This window comes from Vicia villosa, linkage group LG3, assembly GCF_029867415.1.
Source record: "Vicia villosa cultivar HV-30 ecotype Madison, WI linkage group LG3, Vvil1.0, whole genome shotgun sequence".
Taxonomy (NCBI): domain Eukaryota; kingdom Viridiplantae; phylum Streptophyta; class Magnoliopsida; order Fabales; family Fabaceae; genus Vicia; species Vicia villosa.
Genome location: NC_081182.1, coordinates 8114115 through 8141270, shown reverse-complemented (window position 1 = coordinate 8141270; position 27156 = coordinate 8114115). Strand labels below are relative to the sequence as shown.

Here is a 27156-nt window from a genome sequence, read left to right as displayed (position 1 = left end):
AATACCTTTAATATGAGCAGTTTATTTTTTTTATACTATAGAATCATCACTTTTGAATAGATATGCTAATTGTAAAATTGAAAACCTTTAAAGTGTTATGAGATAGCTATAGGTAGGAGAATAAATATTTTATTAGACAATAAATGGGGATTAATTAGGTATTAGTTGGAGATTAACTAAGATTATTACAAGATTATTTACTAGAAACTAGCAATTGATTGCTGCTAAATTTATCCTAACTAATTCACAACCAATCCCTAGCTAGATTTGTTGCTTATAAAAGTTTTGAGAATGCATAAAAAAAATAACAGCAGATAAAATTTTACAAAAAATATTAAAAAGAAAAGGGTGTACTCATGGTTCAGTGTGTTGATTGTTGTTTAATTCAACCATGTTATCTGATCTTGCAACCACTGATTCTTTTCCTTTGTAAAATTTTGCAACCATCAAATAAACCAAAAAATTGATAGCATTGATAGCAGCCACTACCCAATAGAACCAATCCAACTTGCTTTTATTAAGATCATTCCTCAACCATCCTTTCTCTTGTCCTCCAGTTGTAAGTATAACAATCTTAACCAAAGCTGTACTCAACCAATTTCCAATTCCAGACTCACACAAAAACAATGCACTACTAATACTCTTTGTCCCGTCGGTCACTTCGTCGTAAAAAAACTCTAATTGTCCGACATAGGTAAAAACCTCGGCAGAACCGATTAGGAAAAATTGAGGTACCAACCAGAACACACTCATGCTATGTATTTGCGGGTATTGTTCGCGTCTTTTCTTTTCAATTAATGCAGCTGAACCCATAGCAATGGTTGCGATGAAAAGTCCAACACCCATTCGTTGTAACGACGTGATGCCACGTTTGTGGCCGGTGAGTTTTCGAAGAACCGGGATGAAGAAATGCTCGTAGATGGGAACAAGTATAAGCCCGTTGATGGCGGAAAATGTGGTAACTGAACTTGTTGGAATTTCAAAGTTACCTAGCTTCCGGTTCATGATGGTGGATTGACTTATAAAAAAAGTTGACATTTGACCTAAACAAATTGAAAGTGCAATGGTAGTTGCCCATACTGGAAGAATTTTAATGATTGCTTTGAATTCTTCCACTTGTGTCACCGTGCATACATTCCATCTATCATTGATCTTGGTTTTTGGTGTTACTACCGCTGCTTTGTCCAAAAACCTACAAAATTATTTTGTTTCAGCATCGAATAATTAATGTATCTGATCTATGTAGTACTGACGCTTTAAAAAAATGTGTATGTGCTTCATAATATCTAATCTATATATAAATTAGAATTGATATTTAGAATTTACTAACTTGTATTGTAGAGTTCTTGGAAGCTTGCGAGCGCCAATAATATCAGAGTGTGAGGTCCTAACCTCGTAGAGATGAGTTTCTTTTTCTACAACGACTCCTCTTCGATGATTCTTTATAGAAGCTACAATAACTTGAAGAAACCTAGTAAAAGGGCTTCCCATTGGCTTTTGAAAACGATAATAATTAATACCAATCGCTAGAACAAAGATAGATAAAATTGTAGTAATTGTTGGTATTCCAAAACCCCAACTCCACCCTAATTTTTCTTGTACATAAACCAACACCGTAGTTCCAACTAGTGCACCAATGTTGATGGCAAAGTAAAACCAATTGAAGAATGAATATTTCTTTTGAACTTCTTTTTCATCCCCTTCATCAAATTGGTCTGCTCCGAAAGATGACACACAAGGTTTGATTCCTCCTGTGCCTAAAGCAACAAGGCTAAGTGCACCTAATAAGAATGTCATTTGGAATTGGCTTGCTTCTTTGTTTTTTTGCGGGCGGAATACGTCGTAGGTTGCTGATATTGTCAGCATAAACATTCCCACCGCATAGATGAAAGAAAAAATAATAATTGTTTTGAAGCGACCCAAATAAGCATCAGCTAGAAAGGCTCCCTGAAGAGTGAGAATATAAGCAGATCCAATCCAGTTTGTGACATGAGTGGCGGAATCTGGTATTGTTAGATGCATTTCATTAACCAAATAACGAGTCATGTTCATTGCTATTGCAATGTATGCCATCCTTTCAACCGCTTCGTTCACTAAAAAACAAAAACATCGTTAAATATTGCAAACATTATGTCTACATTATATTGTCATTCTATTTGATTTTACAGTGTTGTGTTGCATACTTATGATAAAAGGAGCAGCCTTCCATCCTCCCGTCGTTCGTTTATCTGCAAATTTACCATGTTTATCCACGCGACCATCGCTTACCAAGAATTTCATCTCTTCCTATTTCGTAAAAGTATAAAAGGAAATTAATTTTACATATATTATGCATGAGAGGATGTATGATAAATCATAGGAAAGTATTATATGTAGTATATGCAATTTCGTGTTTTTCTTTTTCTGAACGAAAATTAAAACATAAGAAATTAAATGGGAAAATGAATACTTACTTTGTAGATTATGGATTCTGATCCTCTTGAGTGTTTGTTTCCACTTTGAAACTTCACTTGATCTTCTTATTTGAGAGAGAAAATTTTATATACAAAAGTTTGTGAATTACTTGTAGCTTTATAGCATGCATTCTCATATGAATTACAGTTTTTAATATTGTTGGAAAAAGCAAGTGAAGTTAAGCTTTTCTTTTTTTGGAAAAATGTTATTTCAACTACTACTATCTTTGTTTTTCTTCGTTTCAACAACTCCTATTTTTCGTATTTCTTCGTTTTAAAATAATTGGAAAAACTGATTGAAGTTAAACTTTTAATTGTATTTTATAATAAATAACATTTTTTATCACTCTTAATTTAATAGTAGTAACATTTACAATATATTTATGACAAGAATTCACCTTATGACAAAACCTCAAGAAAAAAACAACAACAAAAAGAAAAAGAAAAATAAATAGAAGTGTTTGGAAGAACCTACATTAAACTGGAAGTATATTTTCCCTGATATCTTCGATCCACTATTGTTGTTTTCTCTGATGTTGAGATAAATATATTTTTATAAGTCAAAGATAATGATGCTATGACTTGAAATTTTAGTGTGTAAAAGCAAAAAAAAAAGACAAAATATTTATTTTTGTCCCTTAACTATACCCTTAGGTTCATATTGATCATTTAATTTATTTCTTGTTACTTTGGTCCCTTAACTTTCAAAATGTTTTATTTTAGTCCTTTTTGTCTAATTAGAGACGGATTTAGCGACCAATTTCAAAGTTTTTTCGTCGCTAATCAGATAAAAAAGACTAAAATAAAACATTTTGAAAGTTAAGAAACCAAGGTGACACAAAAATAAATTAAGAGACCAATCTGAATCCAATGGTATAGTTAAGGGACCAAATGATATTTTGCCAAGAAAAAAAGTGTGAAAGTTCGTCTGATGGTGTTGGCCTGAGTGAATAGTGTATTGTAAAGACATAAGGATATTTCCGAAAGTTCAATGAAACACAAGAAATGGGGTTGAATTTGGTTTATAGAGTTAAATCTTTTCAAACACCCAAAGATCAAACAATACTCATGCACAAAGTAAACAACAATAATAAAAGACACGTGTATTTTTATTAAGGGTTAATAGTAATTCACCCCCTGTAATGTTAGCGAATTTTGCTTTTCCCCCCTCCCTACGTTTTGACAACGATTTTTTCAAAAAAAACCGTTGCCAAAATCTACCTTTGGCAACGGTGGGGGGTAAACGGAAACACACTCTTATTACATGGGGGTAAACTACTATTAACCCTTTTATTAATAAGGACTTAATTCATTAATCAATTCCATGATTACAACCATAAAGACTACCCGTTAATTTCTTCTCAAGGATCCTAACTAAACCTTTAGTCCCTCAAAGAATTTCAACTCAAAGAAAAAGCGTCAATGACATCTCGAGTATTCGTCTCTCAAGATAAACTTCAATAACAAGTGTTACTGACCTCTCAAGAATTTTGACCAAACTGACCCCTTAAAGAAATTAACCAACTGCTTCATAAAGTTGATTACGCACAGTTTTAAGCATAACGGACAACATTTTAAAAGATATAAAATAAATTCTTTTGAGTGTTTCTCTTCGTTATCTTTGAAGATTTTCTTCACTTCTTGTTTTATATGTAAGTGATTTTTTCAAGTTCAGTTTCACGTAAGCATTCAGTAACCTTCTCACTTCTAACTCATTTTTCAAAGATTTACTCCTTTTCATGTGTGATTTTCCTTTTTCTCCTTTTAGATTTCTTCTTCGTGCAACTTCTTCTTTTTAATGTGTCTCACTCTCTGGTGTGTATGTATGTCTACATTGTTGCACACACTCTCTTGTGTTTTCAATCTTACAGATTCTCTTTAAATAAATAAGGAAAGATAAATCCGTTGGAGAAAAGAGATTGAGTATCCACACAACAAATATAATTGTTTGAGACGTTAACTATTAAGATACTAGAGTGGCGATAGTAGCACTATGATGAGACGTGTGAACAGTAACAGTATATTATACATTCCTTTATCCATATGTATGTAGGGTTATGGGTAGGATGTTGTATTGTAGTAACGTGATGTTGTACTTTGATATTATTTCCACACTTCTTCCTGTTACAGCTAACATCATGAACTATAGGCTTCTGATAAAGTTTGGTGAAGCTTGATCAGAGGTTAGATGTATTTCCTTCTCCACACTTAACTTCTTTGAGTCAGAGGCTTTTAATATGATATGATAAAGCTTGATCAGAGTAAGTTCATCAAAGTTTAAGATATCAGAATCATAAAGAGACAGAATCTTTCATAGATGTTTTCTGGATAGATTCTTGTCGATGCATTGACTTGATAACTCAAGTTCTGAATTTTACTTTCTACTTCTTTAAGATTTTCTTTCAAACGTTATTCCTTTGAATCTGAGTCTTCTAATAAATATTGATGAAACTCTTTGAGTACAAAGTCATTCTCTTACATTAGATTATTGCTTGCTTTTGATGACACCATACTTCGCCAGTGTTCAGATTCTGCTAGTATCTAGATTCAACATGTGCATGGCTTCATCTTCTGGTGCATTTTAACTTGACTTCTTCAGATTCAGAGTTGTTTTCTTCTAGATCTTCACATTGAACAACCATTAGAGAGCAAAAAATTTCTTTAAACAAATGTACTTGTTATCATCAAAACATCAAGGATTAGTTGACGAATCAGACTTGTTCCAACAATTTTCCCCTTTTTAATGATGACAATACCATATATTTTAATGAACAATTTTCTTTTAGATAAACACACAATATTTAAAAACGTCATAGTTAAGTTTGTAAGCTCCCTCTGAGTTTAAAACTTATTAAATTTTCAACTTTAGAAGAGTGAGGTTTGCAAGCTCCCCTTGTGAATAATATCGAAAATTTTCATTAGTACTTCAGAGTTAGGTTTGCAAATTCTCCTTGAGAGTATGACTTAGAAAATTTTGATAGTCTAGAAAATTTTATTTAATAAAAAATGTGCATTGTTTGATCAATTTGAATGATGCACAATAGTTTAAAACAACATAGATAGGTTTGTAAGCTTCCTCTAGGTTCAAACATATTAAAAATTTCAATCTCATTAGAGTGAGGTTTGCAAGCTCGCTCTGAGAACATAAAATCTTAATCAAAGTTAAACGTGTCAATAATTAGAGTATGTGCCAAATTGAAATAATATCAAAGTGTCTTGAGCACATAAATTCTTTAGAGAAAATATGGATATAACAATTCAATTAGCTCAAGTATCAGAGTTCCCACAAAAAAACATATATTTGGATTCTATTAAGGAATCAGATACATCAAAATCATTCACATTTTTCTTCCCCTTTGTCATCAATCAAAAAGAATGTATATTAAGAGCAAGGATTGAAAGAAAAGGATAAAATTTCAATAAATAAGCAGATAACTGTTTAAAAGATATATAGGATGAAAGCTTAAACAAGACAAGTAAAGAAACTTCAAAAATTAGTCAGAGGAAGAACTAATGATGCGAAGTTCCAACCACAAACAAAGTCTTCCCAGCATGGCATCTTTCTTAGGCTTTATATCTTCTAGCACCTTTCAACTTCTCACCCCTGATTTTGGAGACAAATCATCCTCTGTTAAGACTACCCCTTGATGAAGGAATAGTTTTGATATAAATTGTCCAAAAGGAATGAAGAACGTCATTCCCTTATGAAAGGTCACGAGTGTTAGCTTTAAGTAATCAAACATAACTTGCATCACTCTCGCGCGCGCTCTCTCTCTCAATTTAGATTAAAATTGCATGATTAGGTTTATTTTTATTTTTTTTCTTAGAAATTTTACGTGGTTACATTTTATTGCCTTGTATCAATTTTGTTCATAATTATAAGCTTTGTTGGATTAGAACTTCAATTATTCTTGTTGCTGTAATTCTAGAATTCTTATTGTATTGAAATTTCACATTTATATATATATATATATATATATATATATATATATATATATATATATATATATATATATATATATATATATATATATATATATATATAGGGCCGGTCCTTTGAATTTGGGTGCCTTGGGCGAATCAAAAAAGTGATGCCCCTATAATTTTTTTAAACAATAAATACATAAAGATAAAAGAAATAATTGAAAAAAAAACATTTTCATTTGACATTGTACAAAAAGAATACAAGTATGGATCTTTGATAGGTTGCATATGATGTTGCTTCTGTCTTGAAGGATAGATCTTTTGCTTCTGTAAATGTATTGTTGGGTGTACCTTGAGTACAAATTATAATATACCATTGATTATTAAAAAAAAAAAAAAAACATCAAAACATAAACTACTATAAAGAGACTTATTATTCTTCTTCTTCTCTATATATTTTTTCAAATACTTTTTCAAAATTTTTACTAGTTTTATAGCCACATCAATATACATGTCTTTTTTTGCAAACTTTTGCTAATTTCATCAACAACAGTTAACAATTCAAACCAAATAATCATAGCTACCAAAAATTTCAAGTTTTCAATTTCATGAGTTGCTAAAGATTTAGCTTCACTCTTAATTTTGGGATCATTATCTTGTACAACTAGTTGAAGTAGTGTTTTTTGAGATTTAATTGCATATACAATATTCACATGACTTTCTCAACGTGTTTGTGACAATGACTTAATAAATTAACCTTTCGCATTGTCTCTAAGAATTTACCAACGTTTTGTCGAATGAGAAAATACAGTATAAATATGTTGTAAAACTAAAAAAAAATCTTTAGCTTTAGTACAAGAATTTGCAATATCACAAAGTGTCAAGTTAAGGCTATGACAACCACATGTTATGTATAATGCTCTAGGGTTAACATCTAATAATTTTCTTTGTACACCTTGATATTTATCTTTCATGTTTGATCCATTATCATATCCTTGTCCTCTCACATTATTAATATCTAGACCAAGAGTTTTCAATACATTTTGTAATTCTTCAAACAATCCTTGACGTGTTGTGTCATAAACTTTCAAAAATTCTAGAGAAAACTCTTCAATTTTTATTGGACTTGTAGAAACATCCACAAAACATATAATGGGAGTCATTTGTTCTTGGTGAATTACATCATGAGTACAATCAAGAATCATAGAAAAATATTTTGCTTCTTTGGTTTTTTTTACTATTGCACTTTTGACTTCATTACCTAACTTGTTAATCAATTCATTTTGAATCTTATGACTAAGATATTGATAATTAATTTCATTATTCTTAATACTTTCAAAATGTTTTTGCATGACAGGATCCCATTTAGAAATCATTTTAACAAGAGAAATAAAGTTTCCATTTTTTCCATATTAATCCTCTCATTTTTTTTAACGAAATGCTAAATTTTGCTCAGCTAGATATCTAGTGACAAAAACTATCATAAGTAATATTATATATAATATAAAATATTCTCTATATCACTATTTTAATTCTTTATATCACACAAAAAATTCAAGCAAGTACTTTTATAATAGAAAACTCTCTTTCAATTTTTTTATATATATATATATATATATATATATATATATATATATATATATATATATATATATATATATATATATATATATATATATATATATATATATATATATATATCGGGAAAATATATTTTTTGGTGCCCCTAAAATTATGGGGCCCTGGGCTCCCGCCCCGCGAGCCTGTGCTCAAGGCCACCCCTATATATATATATATATATATATATATATATATATATATATATATATATATATATATATATATATATATATATATATATATATATATATATATATATATATATATTCTGTTTAAAAGTATACTTTATAGGCATTGTGCCTCTGCCACGCGCAAACAATTTTAAACTCTAATCTTTTTTAAATAAACAAAAAAATTTAACTGGTCAATTTATTATCTCCCTTCTAGACTGTTACATTGTATAAGAATTCATGATGCAGCTAAAAGAAAAATTCAGAGTTTAAGCTTCTAGAAGAACATGAGTTCCATGAGAAAGGAGGGAAAAAAAGTCAATGCTTTAAAAAAACAGAAATAAAAGAATCTAAAATGAAAAAATAGATCAAGAAAGAGAAATAGTTTTAGTTGAGGGTCATCTAATTTAAAATGAAATCAAGAGTTTCAATTTTGGAGAGGTTTAGATCTCCATCACGAAAGTTGATCAGTGCATTTTGATGTACATTTCTCTACGGTTGTACTTATACATTTCCATGGTTTGTTTGTCTTATTTTTGTATTTTATAATGTTTTTTATATTTTAATTTATTTTTATTGTTATTTGATTTTCGTATTTAATTTTCAGCTTTAACAGTCTGCACGGAAACGATCATAACTGGAGTTTTAGGAGTCCGATTGAGGCGTTATAATAATCGACGGAAAGCTAAGAGAAAGAGCTACAATTCTTATGTTGGAGTCGAAGTCAGAATCGGACTGTAGAAGGGCCAGAAAATTCGTTGAAGTTGCAGCACTAGTTTTAGTTAAGTTTCGAGTCAATTAGTTTTGGGTCTGGGTCATATGTTTGACCCAGTTGGATTGTAAAACGGGTTGTACTCTTTCCCCTTAGGGTAGCAGCCGCGGTACTGGAGCATCTATCACTATTCACGAAAAAAACCAAGCTTGTACGATTGACTATGGAGAACTAAACCTTCTGGACGGATTTACTGTATTCAGGTTCAATACTTTGAGATTGTTATAACTACAAATAGAATTCTATTCCTTTCAATAATATTATATGATCATTGTTTGCTTAATCCGACAATAGGAATATATATCTTACGATGTCGATCACACTTGTTGAATGATATTGTGTTCAAATAGGATAGAGATCGTAGTTGTATCAATCGATGATAAGTAGAACCCGAAGCAGTGAATTCGTTTGCATTTTAATCACTTATTTCAAAACAACTTATTTTTAGAATCACTTTTTTTAAGCACTTTTTCTGATTCGAACCTAAACCAATCCCCCCTAATTTCGACTTTGCTTTTAGTTAATAAAATCAAGAATCCTTGCGATACGACTCGAGCCATTGTCGCTGTACTACGTTTTACAAAATACTCGTTTTTGACCCGCGCGCGACAGCGGATCAAAAGTCCACAATAAAAGAATTTTCCTTAAAATGAATTTTGGAACAAACACAGAACGGATAAGAAATCAATGAAGTTCAAGATCTCCATCATTTGTCATTTTCATTAATTTTTTCTTCAAAGTGATGTAGAAACACTATCATATATCTCTAAAGTTATGGAGTTTCTATCAAACCAAAAAAATGATAATCAAACTTTTTATTTGAAACAAGACATTCCTCTTTTATTTCTGCAGTTTATAGGCAATAAAATAAATTTTCATAATTTAATTGGTTACAAACAAATATAGTTTCACATAACAGAAACATAGTTTTACAACAACAGATCAACCATTCCTTCATGGTTCCATGTCTTGATCTTTGCTGAGTTCAACAATGTTCTCAGTTCTCACAACCGCCGAATCCTTCCCTTTGTAACGTATCGCGACCATCAAATAAACCAATAAATTGATAGCATTGATAACTGCCAGTATCCAGTAGAACCCATCCAACCTGCTTTTATTAAGATCATTCCTTAACCATCCTTTCGCTTCTCCTCCACTTGTAGCGATAACAATCTTAACTATCGCGGTACTCAACCAACTTCCAATTCCAATAGTACTCAAAAACATCGCGCTACTAATACTCTTTGTTCCGTCCGTTGCTTCATCATAGAAAAACTCTAATTGTCCGACATAGGTAAAAACCTCTGCAGCACCCATTAGAAAAAACTGAGGTACTAACCAAAAGACACTCATGCTATGTAGTCGCGGGTATTTTTCGCGTCTTGTCATTTCAAGTAATGCAGCGGAAGCCATAGCGATGATTGAGATGAAAAGGCCAACTCCCATTCGTTGTAACGATGTGATGCCACGGTGGTGGCCGGTGAATCTCTTGAGAACTGGGATTATGCATCGCTCGTAGAATGGGACTAGTATGAGGCCGTTGATGGCGCCAAAAACAGGAATAGAGCCTGTTGGAATTTCAAACTTACCTAGTTTTCGGTTCATGATGTTGGCTTGACTTGTAAAAAAGGTTGACATTTGAGCAAAAGAAATTGCTAGTGCAATTGTAGCAGCCCACACCGGAAGGATTTTGACGAATGATTTGAATTCTTCGACTTGTGTCACCGTGCATACGTTCCATCTGTCTTTAATATTGTCTTTTTTGGTTACAATCGCGGCTTTGTCAAAAAACCTGCAACAATAATTTGTTTCAGTATCGAATAATTGATGTATCTGATCTATATATATACTATAATTTTTATTCAGTATTAACTAACTTGTATTGTAGAGTCCTAGGAAGCTTGCGAGCGCCAACAATATCAGAATGTGTGGTCTCGACCTCATATAGATGAGTTTCATCTTCTACGACTACTCCTCTTTGATGATTCTTTACGGATGCTACAATAACTTGAAGAAACCTAGTAAAAGGGCTTCCCATTGGTTTTTGAAAACGATAATACTTAATACCTAGAGCTAGAACAACGATAGACAAAACTGTAGTAACGGTTGGTATTCCGAAACCCCAACTCCATCCTACTCTGTCTTGTATATAAACCAATATGGTAATAGCAAGAAGTGCGCCCATGTTGATGGCGAAATAAAACCAATTGAAGAATGAATATTTCATCACAACTTCTTTTTCATCTCCTTCGTCGAATTGATCAGCTCCGAAAGATGATACACATGGTTTGATTCCTCCTGTGCCTAACGCAACGAGGCCAAGTGCACAGAATAAGAATGCCAATTGGTATTGACTAGCTTCTTTGCTTTTTTGTGGGCGTAATGTGTCAACTGAGGCTGAAATTGTCAGCATAAGCATTCCCTATAACATAATATACAAAATAATATTAGAATCTTCATTAAACATTCATTGTTTGACTGTAGTTGATTCATGTCTGTGACATGAATCAATTACAGTCAAACAATGACTGTGAAACATGTGGTTGATTCATGTTTGTGACATGAATCAATCACAGTCAAACAATGACTGTGATGATATTTTATAAGTTTAAACTTGAGTTTCTTTTAAAGACTAGTAAGTAAAATATAGTTACCACGGCATAGATGGAAGAAAAAACAATAATGGTTTTGAAGCGACCCAAATAAGCATCAGCTAGAAAGGCTCCGAGAAGAGTGAGTACATAAGCAGCTCCAATCCAGTCCGTGACATGAGTAGCAGAATCCGGAATCGATTGATGCATTTCGACAACCAAGTAACGTGTCATGTTCACAGCTATCGAAAAGAAGGCCAACCTCTCTATCACCTCATTCACTGGAAAAACAAAAACATCATCAAACATTACAAACATTATATCTACATTGTGATTCTATTCTATCATAATATTGTGTTTCGTACTTATGATGTACGGAGCAGCCTTCCATCCTCCCGTTGTTCGCTTATCAGCAACCTTGCCATGTCGGTCCACGCGATCATCACTTACCAGGAACTCCATTTCCTCCTGTTTCATACAATTTTACAAAAAAATTGAGAATGATATGGTTAATAACATGTGTATAACTGATATTGTTATTGTTTGGAAATGAAAAGGAACATGAAATGTGTATTTTATACAATGTGTGAAGAGAGTGGAAAGAGTCTTAACAATAAGAGTATGTATTGATTTATGTTATGTCGGCAGCGGCAGAAATTTGTAACAAATGGAAGCGTTACAAGGATGTTGATGATAAATATTAATGGAAAAATAAATTTGACACTGACATTTTCAGTTTTGTTGTATAATAGTAGTATATGTGAATATCACAATCATGTATATGGTTGTAATAGTAGTATATGTGAATATCACAATCATGTATATGGTTGAAGTTAGACTTATTAATACATCTGTCTCCAATCCTGGTTTGTTGAAGAAAAAACATTCATTGGGTATTTAAAAACTTATTCCTAAAATAGAATCATGCATATCTGAAAATAAAAAATTTAAAATAGTTTTTTCTATTATTTTTAATTAAAATATAATATCATTAATATATATATATATATATATATATATATATATATATATATATATATATATATAATAGTGATTTAATATTATATATTATAGAATTTAATGGTAGTACACTGTCAGTGTAAAAAAAGATTACACTTACATTCAATTAGAATGGTTTAAAGTGCCGAATCATAAAAGTATTTTAAAATTTACAGTGTGATTTGACGCTTTACATGGTTGTCATTGGTTGACAGTGTAAAGATGATTTACACTGTCACTCTGTCAGTACACCATTCCTTTTCTCTATATTATATAGATATTATTAAAAAAAATTCTTAATAATTACATCTATTCTTTTAAATTAAGTTTAAATTCAATAAATAAATAAACTTAGGAAATACTTAAATCTAGTAAATTTTAAATACTATAAATACTATAAATTTTAAAATTAATAAAATAAGTTTATTATGTTTGAATACTATTTCCTCTTATTCCTAAAATAAATTTTTTTAATTATTTATTAAAATAGAAAAAGTGGATTATTTTTTATAAAAAAATTAAAATAAGTATTTAGTTAAATAATAACACATCTCCTAAAAATATATGGTAAAAATTATAGAAATTCATTTGAAAAGATATGTATTCAGTTTTTAATAAATTTAAAATAAATTTTTTAATACAAAATTTCTATTTCTAAATTTCTGAACATGTGCTCTTAATGAGCAAGACTTTATAATTTATTATTTTTAACCAATTCTAACCTAACACTTATCGTTTTTCTGACATGTAGATGACAATATTGAATGTGGCAGCTGGCAGGTTCAATGCTACTATAGAAAAAAATATGAAGAAAAAAAAAATAATAATAATAAATAGTTTGATTTTATCTACTTGATTTTTCCGTTGATTGGAATTCTACAAACTAAAAATTCTATCTGTTTTTTTAGTGGGATTTTCACATGAAAGATAGAAGTATGATTTCACTTTTTTTTTTTTTTTTTGAATAATGAGAAATAACACTTTATACATTCATATAAAAATGATAGCATGAACAAACAGATAGAGTATATGCTATTTAATTTTACCATGATGAAATCATATAAAATCAAATGGGAAGATGAATACTTACTGTGTAGCGTTTGGATTCTTGAGGGGTTGTTTCCACTCTGAAATGAACCGGCTATCTCTTCACTTGATCTTCTTATTTGTGAGAGACTATTTTTAATTTCTCTAAAAGTGTGTGAAATACTTGTAGAAGTTGTAGTTTTATAGCAGTACATTCTTATCAGAATTACAGCTTTATTTTTGGAAACAAATAGTTTAAATTTAAATTATTAATAACATATTAATTATATTTTTTAATTGTACTACATAGTTAATAATACTTCTATTATTTTTAGTTTGATATCTTTCATTATACATTTAAGATAAAAAAAATATTATCATCATCATTTAGGAGTGAAAATAAAAAAATATAGAATTATGTTGGCCCGCTGTAAAAGATTTTCTTTTATCAAGATATCAAACCTATGACCTCAAGGCTACAAGGCAACGTCATAACCACTAATCTACAGCTCAAATTTTGTTTTATGACTTCACACCGCTATAATGGCTATTTATTGTATTATAGATGTAATGGCTATTTATTATATAGGTAGTTTATTGTTTGTTTGATATAAATTGGGGATAACTTCTCTCTTCATCACAAAAAGTTGGGTGTGTACCTCCAACGAATCACATGTTACCATCTAATTTTAACATATTTAATTATTTATTAAATACTATAATTATTTGTTGTTTTCAAAGCATTTTATAAAGAAGATAACCTTACCCAACTTTTTGAGACCATACAAATTTTATATAGGTCAATTATATTGTATTCAGTCTGGTTCAATATAATATATGACTACTATCATTTTTAAAATCGAAATGAAACTGTAACAAATTAAATATATGATTACTATTATTTATATTATTATCTTTTACTATTATTTCGTAATATTTAGTAATACATTTATTGATAAATACTTATTAATATTAGTCTACGTTCTTAATTAATATTTATTTTTTTAGGCAAGTGGACCAAATAAAAACAACAGAAAATAGGGGGAATCATGCCCTCTAGTGAAATTTGAATCTAAAATTAGGTAATCCTAACTTGTTTTTAACTTGTTCCTCCTAATATCAAAACTTTTATATTATCATTTTTGTCCTTTGTCATATAAGCGATTTTTAGTTTTTCTCCTGTAAATTTTTTTTATAAAAATAATCTTGCCAGAAAATGGCACATGCCATTTGTTTATGTAAAATTGTCTCAAATAGGACATGAACTCTACACTTTAACTCATTTCCATCAAGGCACTTACCACTAAGCTATATGAATTTATTTGTGAAATTTCCACACAATGTATATATTATTATCACTTAATTATTAATGGGTTATTTTATTCAAATATCCCTTCTTTAAAATTGTGAATTATTTAAATATACTTGTAATTTTAGTTATATATATATATATATATATATATATATATATATATATATATATATATATATATATATATATATATATATATATATATATATATATATATATATATATATATATATATATATATATATATATATATATATATATATCAACTTGTTTTTATGAAGGTCTATTTTAGAAACATACATCTTAGAGTGTACTTAACTACTTTTTTGTTAAAAGTTGCTAAAATACACCTTCATAAAAATAAATGATTAAAGTGCATTTAATCATTTTTTAGTTATGGCCGACAAATATAGACTTTTATAAAATAGATCATTTCTCCTGTCACTGCTGATAATTATTCTGGCGAGGCGCATAGTTTTGTTGACGTTGCTAAGGTTGTTGTTGTTGCTGAAGTTGAAGAGGTTGTTGAACAACAATAGAAATAGTGACATCAGCCAATTGTTGATAAGATCCCTGATAACTCTTGCGCTTACCCTTGTAAGCGTAAGCAGCGCTAGACTCCCCTTATCTTTCTTAGCATATCCATTGAATGGCTTCTTACCTCCATAAGTGTTACTAACAAGGATTCATAGCTTGAATCCTACCCGACTTGATACCATTTTCACCGGCCAAGACAAGCTTTGAGAAGCTTGGAGCAATACTTCCTGCCATATAGTACGAAACTTGAAGAGTGTTGGTAAACATATCGATCAACTCACGCTCCATCATAGGAGGCTGCACCCTAGCTGCGAGTTCACGCCACCTTTCTGCGTACTCCTTAAAAGACTCGTTATGCCCATTAATGTCAGATCCACAAGGACAAATGATTGATTTACCCATTCAAAGCAATTTACGTGAAGGAGTTAGATTTTACAATTGTGTATGATTATGAGCCATATCAGTGTTATACTGATAATGCTTAACAAATGCCTCAGCTAGGTCGCTCGAAGATCTGCTATATGTTCTCTTCAACTACATATGCCATTCCAATGATGCCTCAGACAAACTAACTTGGAAGAAATGCATCAGCAGCCTCTTGTCCTCAGAATATGCAGACATCTTTCTGTTATAAGCCCGGATGTGGGTCTTAAGACACGTAGTGCCCTTATACTTAACAAAGTCGAGAACTTTGAACTTGGGAGGAATTCTGACACCTGGCACCAGACCCAAATCAGCAATATCGAGCCCAAAAGCACCATGACCTTCAGCGGCCTTCAACCTTTCCTCCAGCATACGATACTTCCCTTCATCAGTAAAAAAATATCTTATGCCTACGTATTCCCTGAAAAGTTAAAGTGTCGTAGTTCGGGATAAAAACTACGAGTTTGTTGGTTGATTTTATGGAGTATGAGTGTCGAATACTTGAGTTCTAACAACCCATATATTCAACACTTAGGGAGAGATTAGAACTGAACTTCCATCTTTTCCATTTAACTCCCTTTTTAAAAAAGAAATGAGGTGAGTTTTAAGTTGATTTTATAGAGCATGAGTGTCGAATACTTGAGTCTTGAAAACCTATATATTTAACACTTAGGGAGAGATTGGAACTGAACTTCCATCTTTCCCATCTAACTCTTTTGTTGAAAAGAAATGAGATGAGTTTAGTTTTGACGCATTATAGACAGATGAGCATCAGATACTCGTGAGAGAGGTAGGAACTGAATTTCCCACTTTCCTGCTTTCTCGTTTTATCGAATTGTAACTATTTGAATAGTTAAGTCAAAAAGACTCGTGTTCAATTAGTTAAAGAGAAGATAAGAACTGAACTTCTCGCTCTTCTATTCAATCAAATTTGTTTGAAAAAAGATTTTTAAAAAGCGAATCGACGTTGGATCGAGAAATTATTATGAAAAAGTTTTAGTTAAGAACGAAATAGGTTGATGGCGATCGACTTACGGGTTCAGAAAGAAACTCGATTATGGATCAAGTTTTATTTTTTGATAAAATTTTTTTTTATAACTATGCTAACAATATCAATTAATTATGCAAACAAACAACATTCAAGCAAAACTAATATGATAAGAAAGAAACAAATGAATTTCAAGCAAAATTTCTAATATAAACAAACAAGGGAATATTTTTTTGAGAAAATTTTTTTGAAAGGTTTTCTGAAAATTGATTCTTATCACCTAGACAATCAATTAAAAAGGTATTTAACTATTTAATTTAAAGTAATTAAGAGTTAACTATCAAAATTAATTAATTAAATAAATTTAATTAACCAAATAATGTAGTTAACAATTAATTAATGAAATTAATTAGTAAAAACGTTTTTTAATCAAATAAATAAAAAGGATGTAATTATATTTTTTAAAAATGATTTGGCCCAAATTATGAGACATCCATCGGGGGTTTGAATGCAAGAAGATAGGGTGTGGAAACAAAATCGGGTCAGGCCCAGGATCAAGGCCCAACCGCACCAAACATAAGCCAAGGGAAAAAAGACAATTTCTTTATCCACCCCCTACCTTCTTAGGAATCTGCGACGACATTCCTCAAATGCTTCTATATTTCGGAAGTGCATCTCCGAATGCACTTTTCTGGAAAAAAATGTGATTTCGAAGATGTACTTCCGAAATCACCCTATTTTTTAGAAAAAAAGGTGAATTCGGAGATGCAATTCCGAAATCACCTTTTTTCAGAAATAGGGTGATTTCGGATGTGCACATCCGAATTCACCCCTTAGGATATTTCGAAGATGCACTTTTGAAATATTGTCTGATGCAGAAATACAAAAAACACACCAATAAAGCTCCGATTTATCATAAATAATCGAAAATACAAAGATAGATCAACATAAACTTAAAGTTACATATTGTTAAACACGGGTAGTTAAGGATGGGTCAACATTTTGATAACGTCGGCTCCCGATCTTTGAAGTTTCGCATCCAACTCGATCAGACCCTTCGAAGAAAATTGGTAAAAAGTTGACCATATAACTGCTAAATCTTCGTCGTTCTTGACCTCGAACGGGGTGAACTGGACGTTTCCCTTGTCATCAAGTGACAGCGAGCGGTACGCAAGCTTGACAACCTTCCGATTTTCCGGGTATTGCAAAAGAGAGTTGAGCGTCGGTATCAACTCTGCGAATGGTGTGTCGCGCGAGAACCTAAATTGAAGCGGCATCGGATAACCACTACTGAAGTAGACAAAAGCAAGGTGGGGGTAGGTTTGAGTCATTTTTGTTTGTGGCTTGAAGTTGATGGAAATCTATAGAGGCATTATTTATAGACTTCTTGGAGTAATAATGACCCGACAAACCTTATCTTGCTATCAGTGGATGTTTCGGAAATGCATTTCCGAAATAAGGCCTGAAGCATTAAATTTTCGGAATTGCACTTCCGAATTAAGTAGAGACAGAAACAGAAAAAAAGCATTTTGTTCAATACAGTTTGTTTTGTCAAATTCCACAAATTGAACCAAATGACAACAAGTAAATGACAACAACAATTGAATGAGATAAACATTGACAACATTAAATATAGGTATATTATATGTATTAAATCGGTTTAATTCTACATCCGTCCTGACAATACATACAAAAAATGTCACACACCTGATCAATACATACAAAAAAAGATCTCGTCTAATCTAAAAAGCCCCGAATGTAACACCCCGATATCCGCTGCACGCATCAACCGTGTCGGCCAACCGAGCATGTTACCGGCTTAATCAATAATCCCCCCTAGGTCCGCTTATCGGCTGCCCAGGAAATATTGTTTTTGCCTCCCGCAGGAATCGAACCATGTACCTAGGGGTTAAGTACATATTCATAGCAATTCCTGCTACCAATTGAGCTAGTAGCTCAAGTGGTAGCAGGAATTGCTATGAATATGTACTTAACCCCTAGGTACATGGTTCGATTCCTGCGGGAGGCAAAAACAATATTTCCTGGGCAGCCGATAAGCGGACCTAGGGGGGATTATTGATTAAGCCGGGGTAACATGCTCGGTTGGCCGACACGGTTGATGCGTGCAGCGGATATCGGGGTGTTACATTAAAAAAAGCGCCTTTTTAATGTAACACCCCGATATCCGCTGCACGCATCAACCGTGTCGGCCAACCGAGCATGTTACCCGGCTTAATCAATAATCCCCCCTAGGTCCGCTTATCGGCTGCCCAGGAAATATTGTTTTTGCCTCCCGCAGGAATCGAACCATGTACCTAGGGGTTAAGTACATATTCATAGCAATTCCTGCTACCAATTGAGCTACTAGCTCAATTGGTAGCAGGAATTGCTATGAATATGTACTTAACCCCTAGGTACATGGTTCGATTCCTGCGGGAGGCAAAAACAATATTTCCTGGGCAGCCGATAAGCGGACCTAGGGGGGATTATTGATTAAGCCGGTAACATGCTCGGTTGGCCGACACGGTTGATGCGTGCAGCGGATATCGGGGTGTTACACCGAACGATCCATTGGCGCTTAAATCTAAAATTGGAAATTCTTCGACTCCTCTCTATTTCCTCTCTCTCTTGCTTCATCATTTCTTCGAACTTCACCATTCTTTCAACAAAAGGATCCGGCCAAGTGTCCGCCTCTTTTGTGTGATGTGTTGTCCACTGACAAGATGTAGCCGGAATAGGACACCCCGATTTCAAAAAAACTTGCACAAAGTGGCATGATCTTAGATACCCGATACAAATGATGCGGTCGGACGCGTCTAAAGGTGGGCGACTATGAAGTGGAAAAAATGTCTCCGAAAAGCCAAATCTCGTCAAATCGACACACACCCAGTCGTACGCACTTGCTATAAGATGACCCATCTCGGGGAATGACATCCACTTTGAAACTGGTGCGTGACCGATTAGTGATGGAAATAGGGAATCATGAACTTAATAAAAGTTTTCTTGTTTCTCATAAAGTCGGTCATAGATGTCCCTATGCGAAGTCAACTCCGAAATAAGTGCCCGTCGAATAAGAGTGTGATTTTCTTCACCTTTTCCTAGCAAACCGGAAATGGACCGATACCCATAATTACCATAGGTACCCATATCAACTATATTATCAATATATTTGTATATAAATAACGGCATCTCATCAATGTAGATCATCGAAGATTTTTTAATCGGAGGTGTATGAGGCAGCTTCGAAATATGTGCTCCTTTGTTAGCACTACACTTGAACTTTGGTGTGGGTGAATCCGGGATCAATGCATCAACATGTTCACAATAAGAAGGATCTCGTTTAGTTGATGTGTCATTTTAGGAAGTTTTCGGCTTTTTAGGCGCACCTTTGGTTTTAACCGGTTGAGATGGAGGTTTCAAATCGATGGTCTCCGAAAACACAATTTTTCGCAATTGTTCTTTTATGTGCAGTTTCACGGTGTCATCCCCTTTAGAAAACTTATCCATTATCTCTTCCTACTCGTCGGTGATGGTAATTTTGGATTCACCCTCTTTCGCCGGTTCGAAATCATCAAAATAGAGATTTTTCATCCATGCGTATCGGGGAATTCAACTTCATCTTTTTTTAAAAAGAATACAAGCACATGGAAGCCCGTAGGTTTTTCTAACCGTACACCCACATTTTGAACTATCCGGACCCGTTATTTCCGCCCGCCTCGCTTCATGAAAAATAAAATTCAATCTCGCACGAGATATGTTGTAAATCAATTGCGAGTAGAGATTTTTACCCTTAAACTGGTGTTCCACAACCGTCTTGCTTCGACCAAATGATGTTTGAATTTCATTATGTTGATTTTGGAGCATTTTGTTCACGGTGTCCCATCCCCTACACAAATTCCCCTTGCTATCACCCAACCATTTCTTTAACGCCGCATGTGTGGATTCGACTCGATTAGTTGTAGTGCAACCAAGATGTCTAACTCGGTCCATCCAAGCACAAACAACTTTTAGTTTTACTTTTTCAAGGATGGTACTTTTGAAGTAGTGACAAAAAATGTTCAAATCGACACACAATGTCCGGAATTATACCACTTTCTCAGTATACAATTCTTTGGAACGTGCATCTAGAATCTCCCTCAATGCCGCCATTATCTTGTCAACCACATCACCGGCTTTGATGATGTTTTTGTTGTCATCCTTTCTTTCTTTCGTGCCAACCACGAGTTTGAGCTTAGTTCTCACATTGCATGTTATGTGATACCGACAAAGTAATGCGGTTGATGTCGGGAAGACGGTACCAACCATATTCATAAGAGCATTATCTCGGTCGATAACGATGACACTAGGCATATTCTTTTGATCAACCAACAAAGTCTTACATATTCCCAAAGCCCATGTAAAGTTATCCTCTTCCTCGCATTCCAAAAAAGTGAATCCAACCGAATATGTCTTGTCCATGGAGGTCACACCGATAATTTCTAGAAGCAGAAGCCTATACTTGTTGGTCTTGTACGTCGAATCAATTATAAGAACGGTTGGAAATATGTTGAACAACTTGATACTTTCGGGATGAGTCCAAAATATGTCACGAACCGTAACTTTGTCCTCACAAGTTTTGAAGCTTGAAACGTATTGGTTATCACCCAAGAGCTTCAAAAGATGTTGCATTTCCGACCTCGGGCCCATTTGCTCAACTTTAAGATTGTACCATTCATTGTATACCTGCTTGATATTTGAAACACTATCTTTTTTTTTTTTGCTTCAAATCAGCAAGTATGTTTCTCGGAGCAACTTTGATTATCGATAATTCCGAAATAGCATCATTCTCTTCGCGAGACAACCGACACGCATTTGGATGTCCGTGTAGCTTAGATTCCAATGCGTGATTATGAAGTCCACAAATGACGCTAAAAAGCCATAAATCATCAATCCTACGGGTTACGCGCAACTTAAACGCACATACACGCTTTCTCAATCCCGTGTCATCATGTTTTAACAACCGGGTTGTTGGTACATACTTCCCACCCCTCTTACAATTCAACATAACAAAAGCTTTCCTCCTACTAGTGCCATTGTTGGACCTTGCTATCACAATGCCGAATCCAAGTTTACTAGCTTCATTTTGGACCCAATCTAGCACATGTTCACGACAAGCGAAATTCATATCATTTGTAAATTATGGTCGAACATCCACCGCAACGATTTTGGTTTTAACATCGTTAACCGACTCTTTAGGCTTAGGATCTATGTTGACCTCTTCTGTGACTACTAACTCATCAGTGACAATGTTATCCGGATGCACCATACCTAACATATGCAAAAAGACATAAATGCTGTTAAAACTGTTTTTTAAAATTCTGCATCAGAGCTTATTTCATAAGTGCACTTCCGAAATTTGTTAGGTGATGTATCTCGGAAGTGCATTTCCGAACTGACGCAGTTTCTTCATCAACAAATCAGCAAAAATGTAGTGGAATAAGAGATGAAATGAAAATTCTTTACCTCAAATTGTAGCTTTCTATGCTCTCTTTCGTATGATGAACCACTTGAAACCTGATTTGGAGACGAAAAATGGATTGAAAATGATTGAGGTTTTGGAGAGGGTTTGAGTTTTTGTTTGGAGGAAAAAGAATGAAATAGTGAAGGATGGAAAATAGTATATGAAAGGCTTTTTCGGAGATGTATCTCCGAAAAAACACCTCACATGTTAATTCCAACGTTTAAATTGGAAAATAAGTGATTTCGGAGATGCATTTCCGAAAACACCCAAAAATGGGTATTTTTGGAGATGCATCTCCGAAATAATAGAAAATGTGAAAATTGGTGATTTTGGAGATGCATCTCCGAAATAAAAAGGGTATTTTGCGGTTTTCAACAGGACTTCTCACCAAGGGGGTGGATGAAGAATTGTCGGGAAAAAAACCTAAGAAAACCTTAATGCCAAAAGCGGCACTCGTTGTCTTGATTCCCACATCAATCTAGATTTCAAATTATCTTTCCAATTAAGAAAATTAATTTATTTTCCTTTGGAAAAGCCAAATCACACGATCTCTCTCACATCCTATTTTCTCTCAATTCAATCTAATACCCTTTTAACCTCAATTAATACACAATTAAAAACAAAATTAAGACTTTTTCTCTAAAAAAAGTGAGGTTCCCTCACAAATGCTTTCAAGATTTTTTCTCTGCACAACAAAACTGCACCTTAAGTCCATTTTAGAACACCGCCACAAATTTTTTTTAGTTTGGTGGGATGATTCTGATGATGGCCTCGTTAAAGTAGACGAGATAGTCCCTTAGTGACTCTGACGGACCCTGGCATATGTGAACAAGCTGGTGGTGGAAATTTTCCTGTAACGACTGGCGACGAACTGATGCACAAGCTTCTTCACTAGCTTCTGATAGCTTTTGATGGAGGCACGGGGTAGACTCATATACCATCTTAGGGAAGATTCCTTGAAAGTGCTAGATAACAACTTGCATTTCAGGGAGTTCGAAGCTCCTATGATGGAAAATGTGCATGTTGATGGAGGATACATGCCGGTAGGATCACCGCGTCCATCGAATTTGGCCAAGGAGGGGGGTTTAAATTCCTCGGGGACAAGCGCCCTCATATCTCGTCTGAGAGTGGCAAGGGGTCCAGCACTTCCATATCCTCCGGAGGATTGGAGTCTTGTTGACATTGTCTGATATTGTGGACGTCGTATTCTAGTGTTTGGTTATGGAGACGTAATTCGTCCATGGTGACACGCATCTCCGCCAAGGAGTCAGGATCACCGCTACCGCTTGTAGCTTATGGCGTAGGTGATGGAGCTCTCTTGTTAACCATGGGTGAAAATGGCTAGGTGTAGGAATGAGGGTAACAATGAGTATGGTGATAAAGAAGGCGTGGCCCATGTTAGTTTTACCAGGGCACCACTGTATTGATAAAAAAGTACGGGAGTGTATGTTTCTCCTACAAAGGCAGGGGGACTCGGAGGCTTTAGTAGGTATATTAAGCTGTATGGTGGTTAGAATTTGCCCACGACAGCAAGAAGCATTGTACGGTGGTGTTTCACGGTGATTTTAGAGGTCCTACTTAATTATTGAGTTGTGTGCTTAAGTATAAGCGTATGTGGAGTGTGATCTATATGGCTTACGATATGCCCTTCCTCCCCCTAAAGGAGAGTTATATATAGTGACCTTTTTAGGCCTAGAGTTCAAGTAACCCTTAGGGGCGACAACTGCTCCCTCATGATCACGAAAAATTATCGACCGCCCAATCTTCAAGAAATAGTGGTGGACTCCCTCTTCTTTAACTAATTGCATTAAACATCATCAGTTTTTAGAACAGACTCCCTACTCTACTCTATCTGGATGTCATCCAAGCGACATCACTCTAACGCGGAGACTCCAAAATTGCCCATACTTAAAAGATTCCCACAAATATAATATAACACTACAACATATCAAACAAAACAAAAAACTAAAAAGTTAAAAAAAAAAAAAAACATTTATAGTTGTGATATTGTTATTGTTAAAATAGTATAGTATTTATTTTTGAAAATTCAGTATCTTAAAACCGAATCGATTAATTTAAGAGAACCAGAGTTGCACACATTTTGTTTGGGTTGTTATTAATGCAATCAAAACAAATCAAAAAAACACGTAGCTCAATTTGGCTCATATATACCCAACGCAATCAAAACTCAACTTTTCCACACACCAAAAATGAAAATTTTCACTTTCATTCCTCAATTGCCATCTCTAATCCTCCTTTTGTCTCTTTCATCTTTCGTCTCTTCTTCAGACACTTCCAAACTCTTCGAAGAGTGGAGCAAAAACCATGGCAAAACATACGCTTCCGAACAAGAGAAGCTTCACAGGTTCAAGGTATTCGAAGACAATTACGCGTTTGTCACACAACACAACCAAATGGGAAATTCCAGCTATACCCTCTCCCTCAACGCTTTCGCGGATCTCACTCACCAAGAATTCAAAACCACTCGTCTCGGTTTGCCTCCTTCGTTGCTGAGATTGAAATTCAACAAATTTCAGGATCAACCGGTTGTTGATGATAATGATCTTCTGGAAGTTCCGTCGCAGGTTGATTGGAGAGAGAGTGGCGCTGTTACTAACGTCAAAGACCAAGGAAGCTGCGGTACTTTTTTTTTACTATATAGAAATGATTATTTGATTTGAAAATTTTTATATCAAATTGAGTTTCTAGTTATTTATGAATCTCTTAAAATTATTATCAGTGTCGACGTGTCAGACACTACCAGTGTCTGTGTATAAGTGTCTGGTGTTTGTGTCTATGTTTCATAGTGATTATTAAAAGTAGTGTTATTATGCAGGTGCTTGTTGGTCATTTTCAGCTACCGGGGCTATTGAAGGGATAAACAAAATTGTGACAGGGTCGCTTGTAAGTCTTTCTGAACAAGAATTGGTAGATTGTGATACAAGGTATAATAGTGGTTGTGGTGGTGGACTCATGGATTATGCATATCAATTTATCATTGAGAATAAAGGTATTGATACCGAAGAAGATTACCCGTATGAAGGTCGTCAAGCACTTTGCAAAAAAGACAAGGTAGTAGGTTGTGAAATACTTATAGATTGGATTATCATTCGCTTTAACTCGTTTTTGTTTATTAATTTTGTTGATATTAGTGTTTACAACGTTTTACTTGTATTGAAACCTACAGTTAAAAAGGCGTGTTGTTACTATTGATGGTTATACGGATGTGCCTTCGAAAGATGAGAACAAACTACTAAAGGCTGTTGCAGTCCAGCCTGTTAGCGTAGGCATATGTGGTAGTGCGAGGGCTTTCCAGATGTACTCAAAGGTTAAACTCAATAGTCAATATTGTAACGTAGTTTCAGCGATTTACTATAGGAAATTTGCTATAATATGCTGTTCTTTTTTCTATTTTAGGGTATCTTCACTGGACCTTGTTCAACTTCTCTTGATCATGCGGTGTTGATTGTAGGATATGGTTCTGAGAACGGAGTAGATTATTGGATTGTGAAGAATTCATGGGGAAAATTTTGGGGAATGAATGGTTACATACACATATTACGAAACACTGAAAGTTATGCAGGGATATGTGGAATCAACTTGTTAGCTTCATATCCGACCAAGACCAGCCCTAATCCTCCTATTCCACCTCCACCAGGTCCTGTAAGGTGTAATCTGTTTACTCACTGTTCAGAAGGTGAAACATGTTGCTGTTCCTGGAAGTTTCTCGGAATATGTTTCTCTTGGAAATGTTGTGGTGTAAGTTCTGCCGTGTGTTGTAAGGATAAGCGTCACTGTTGTCCACAAGATTATCCAATTTGCGACACTAGAAATAGCCAGTGTCTTAAGGTTTGTATGAATTACCTCCTTTCTATACTCATCTGACTTGAACAAACTGGTTAATAGATTTGTCAATGTTGTAAATAGCGGCTATAGCGCAATAGCAGAATTTCAAAAAAATTGCTGTTGCATAGCAGAATTTAAATGAACCGCAATTGACAACACTAAGCTTTGTTTGCGTATATGTCTGAATCAGATCTATTTAATTATTCGCGAGCTTTGAAATCAACGCTTCAATTCTAAGCTGATTACTTGTTGCTGGCAGCAGTTTTATTTATGCATACTGATTTCAGTCTTTAACTTGCAGAGAGTTGCAAATGGAACGATAACAATGGCATCTGATAAAGAAGATACTTTTCATCAGACAAAAGATTGGAGTTCTCAATGAGTATTTTTCATTTACATCACTCATTTGTATTGTTGAATATTTCCAATAGCTTATCAGTATGTATTACTGTGAGTCATTCATTTCTAGCAGTCAAATAGGGTATGAAAGGAAACAGATCATAGTATGGGATATTGATAGGTTAGGGAATGCTAGGACGATCCAAACGTAATACTAGAAAGGATGCATCTATGTTTTGAAATGTATCTCAGTTCTTGCGGTTTTATTAATAGAGTTGTTAAAGCAAGACTGCATTGTGCCTCAGAAAAAAATTATGTGGTAACTTACTTCTTATGTTACTTCTTAGTTGAGTTTAGCTTAGAATTGCATGTTTTTTGTGGTTTACAAGATAGTGAATATGGCATGAAGTGTCTTCATTGATGACATATTTGGACTAAAGTCCGGGCTTCTAAATTCACTTACCCGAGCAACTAAATTTCATCATCAAATAATATGTTTGCCATAAACTTAATTAGATATTTTTTTTTTAAATTAATTTGAGATGACAAACCATGATTTTAGTTGAAATGAAGAAATTTTGCTTCTAATGAGTTCTCACTCCTCCTAACAAAGTAATCACTAACATTTGTTGTGAAATATAGAGAGTTAGATTAAC

At 33.7% G+C, this 27156-nt stretch overlaps 4 protein-coding genes across 5 annotated transcripts; 1 reads left to right on the top strand and 3 right to left on the bottom strand.

The window, feature by feature from the left end:
• Positions 1-354: 354 nt before the first annotated feature.
• Positions 355-7753, bottom strand: LOC131657497 (protein NRT1/ PTR FAMILY 8.1-like). The gene is made up of 5 exons (XM_058926887.1): positions 7234-7753; positions 6962-7041; positions 2184-2286; positions 1331-2093; positions 355-1192 (listed from the first exon to the last, which is right to left on the bottom strand). Exons 1-5 carry the CDS (start codon positions 7751-7753, stop codon positions 355-357), a joined length of 2304 nt encoding a protein of 767 aa, XP_058782870.1.
• A 2024-nt stretch (positions 7754-9777) lies between these two features.
• Positions 9778-13748, bottom strand: LOC131654848 (protein NRT1/ PTR FAMILY 8.1-like). Of its 2 annotated transcripts, none has more exons than XM_058924776.1 (5): positions 13620-13748; positions 11896-11998; positions 11594-11811; positions 10817-11361; positions 9778-10731 (listed from the first exon to the last, which is right to left on the bottom strand). In XM_058924776.1, the coding sequence occupies exons 2-5, from the start codon at positions 11990-11992 to the stop codon at positions 9894-9896; spliced, it is 1698 nt and encodes a 565-aa protein (XP_058780759.1). In that variant the 5' UTR covers positions 11993-11998; positions 13620-13748; the 3' UTR covers positions 9778-9893. The 2 variants fall into 2 exon arrangements, with proteins under 2 accessions (XP_058780759.1, XP_058780760.1); XM_058924777.1 differs by lacking the exon at positions 13620-13748 and adding an exon at positions 12143-12274.
• A 7808-nt stretch (positions 13749-21556) lies between these two features.
• Positions 21557-21979, bottom strand: LOC131657496 (uncharacterized). Its single transcript, XM_058926886.1, has one exon. The coding sequence runs from the start codon at positions 21977-21979 to the stop codon at positions 21557-21559; it is 423 nt and encodes a 140-aa protein (XP_058782869.1).
• A 2426-nt stretch (positions 21980-24405) lies between these two features.
• Positions 24406-26839, top strand: LOC131660211 (zingipain-2-like). The gene is made up of 5 exons (XM_058929391.1): positions 24406-24955; positions 25152-25387; positions 25503-25643; positions 25733-26164; positions 26463-26839. Exons 1-5 carry the CDS (start codon positions 24526-24528, stop codon positions 26541-26543), a joined length of 1320 nt encoding a protein of 439 aa, XP_058785374.1. The 5' UTR covers positions 24406-24525; the 3' UTR covers positions 26544-26839.
• The last annotated feature ends 317 nt before the right edge of the window (positions 26840-27156 follow it).

Coding starts and splice junctions, on each gene's coding strand:
- LOC131657497 (XM_058926887.1), bottom strand. CDS start 7,753: ATGATTTCTAAATGGGATCCTGTCATGCAAAAACATTTTGAAAGTATT. Junction 2,287..6,961: donor TTGAAAACTTGAAATTTTTG/GTAGCTATGATT, acceptor TTTACGAAATAG/GAAGAGATGAAATTCTTGGT. Junction 2,094..2,183: donor GGCTGCTCCTTTTATCATAA/GTATGCAACACA, acceptor TTTGTTTTTTAG/TGAACGAAGCGGTTGAAAGG.
- LOC131654848 (XM_058924776.1), bottom strand. CDS start 11,992: ATGGAGTTCCTGGTAAGTGATGATCGCGTGGACCGACATGGCAAGGTT. Junction 11,362..11,593: donor TTTCTTCCATCTATGCCGTG/GTAACTATATTT, acceptor ATTATGTTATAG/GGAATGCTTATGCTGACAAT. Junction 10,732..10,816: donor CCTAGGACTCTACAATACAA/GTTAGTTAATAC, acceptor TTATTGTTGCAG/GTTTTTTGACAAAGCCGCGA.
- LOC131657496 (XM_058926886.1), bottom strand. CDS start 21,979: ATGAATTTCGCTTGTCGTGAACATGTGCTAGATTGGGTCCAAAATGAA.
- LOC131660211 (XM_058929391.1), top strand. CDS start 24,526: ATGAAAATTTTCACTTTCATTCCTCAATTGCCATCTCTAATCCTCCTT. Junction 25,644..25,732: donor CTTTCCAGATGTACTCAAAG/GTTAAACTCAAT, acceptor TTTCTATTTTAG/GGTATCTTCACTGGACCTTG. Junction 26,165..26,462: donor GAAATAGCCAGTGTCTTAAG/GTTTGTATGAAT, acceptor TTTAACTTGCAG/AGAGTTGCAAATGGAACGAT.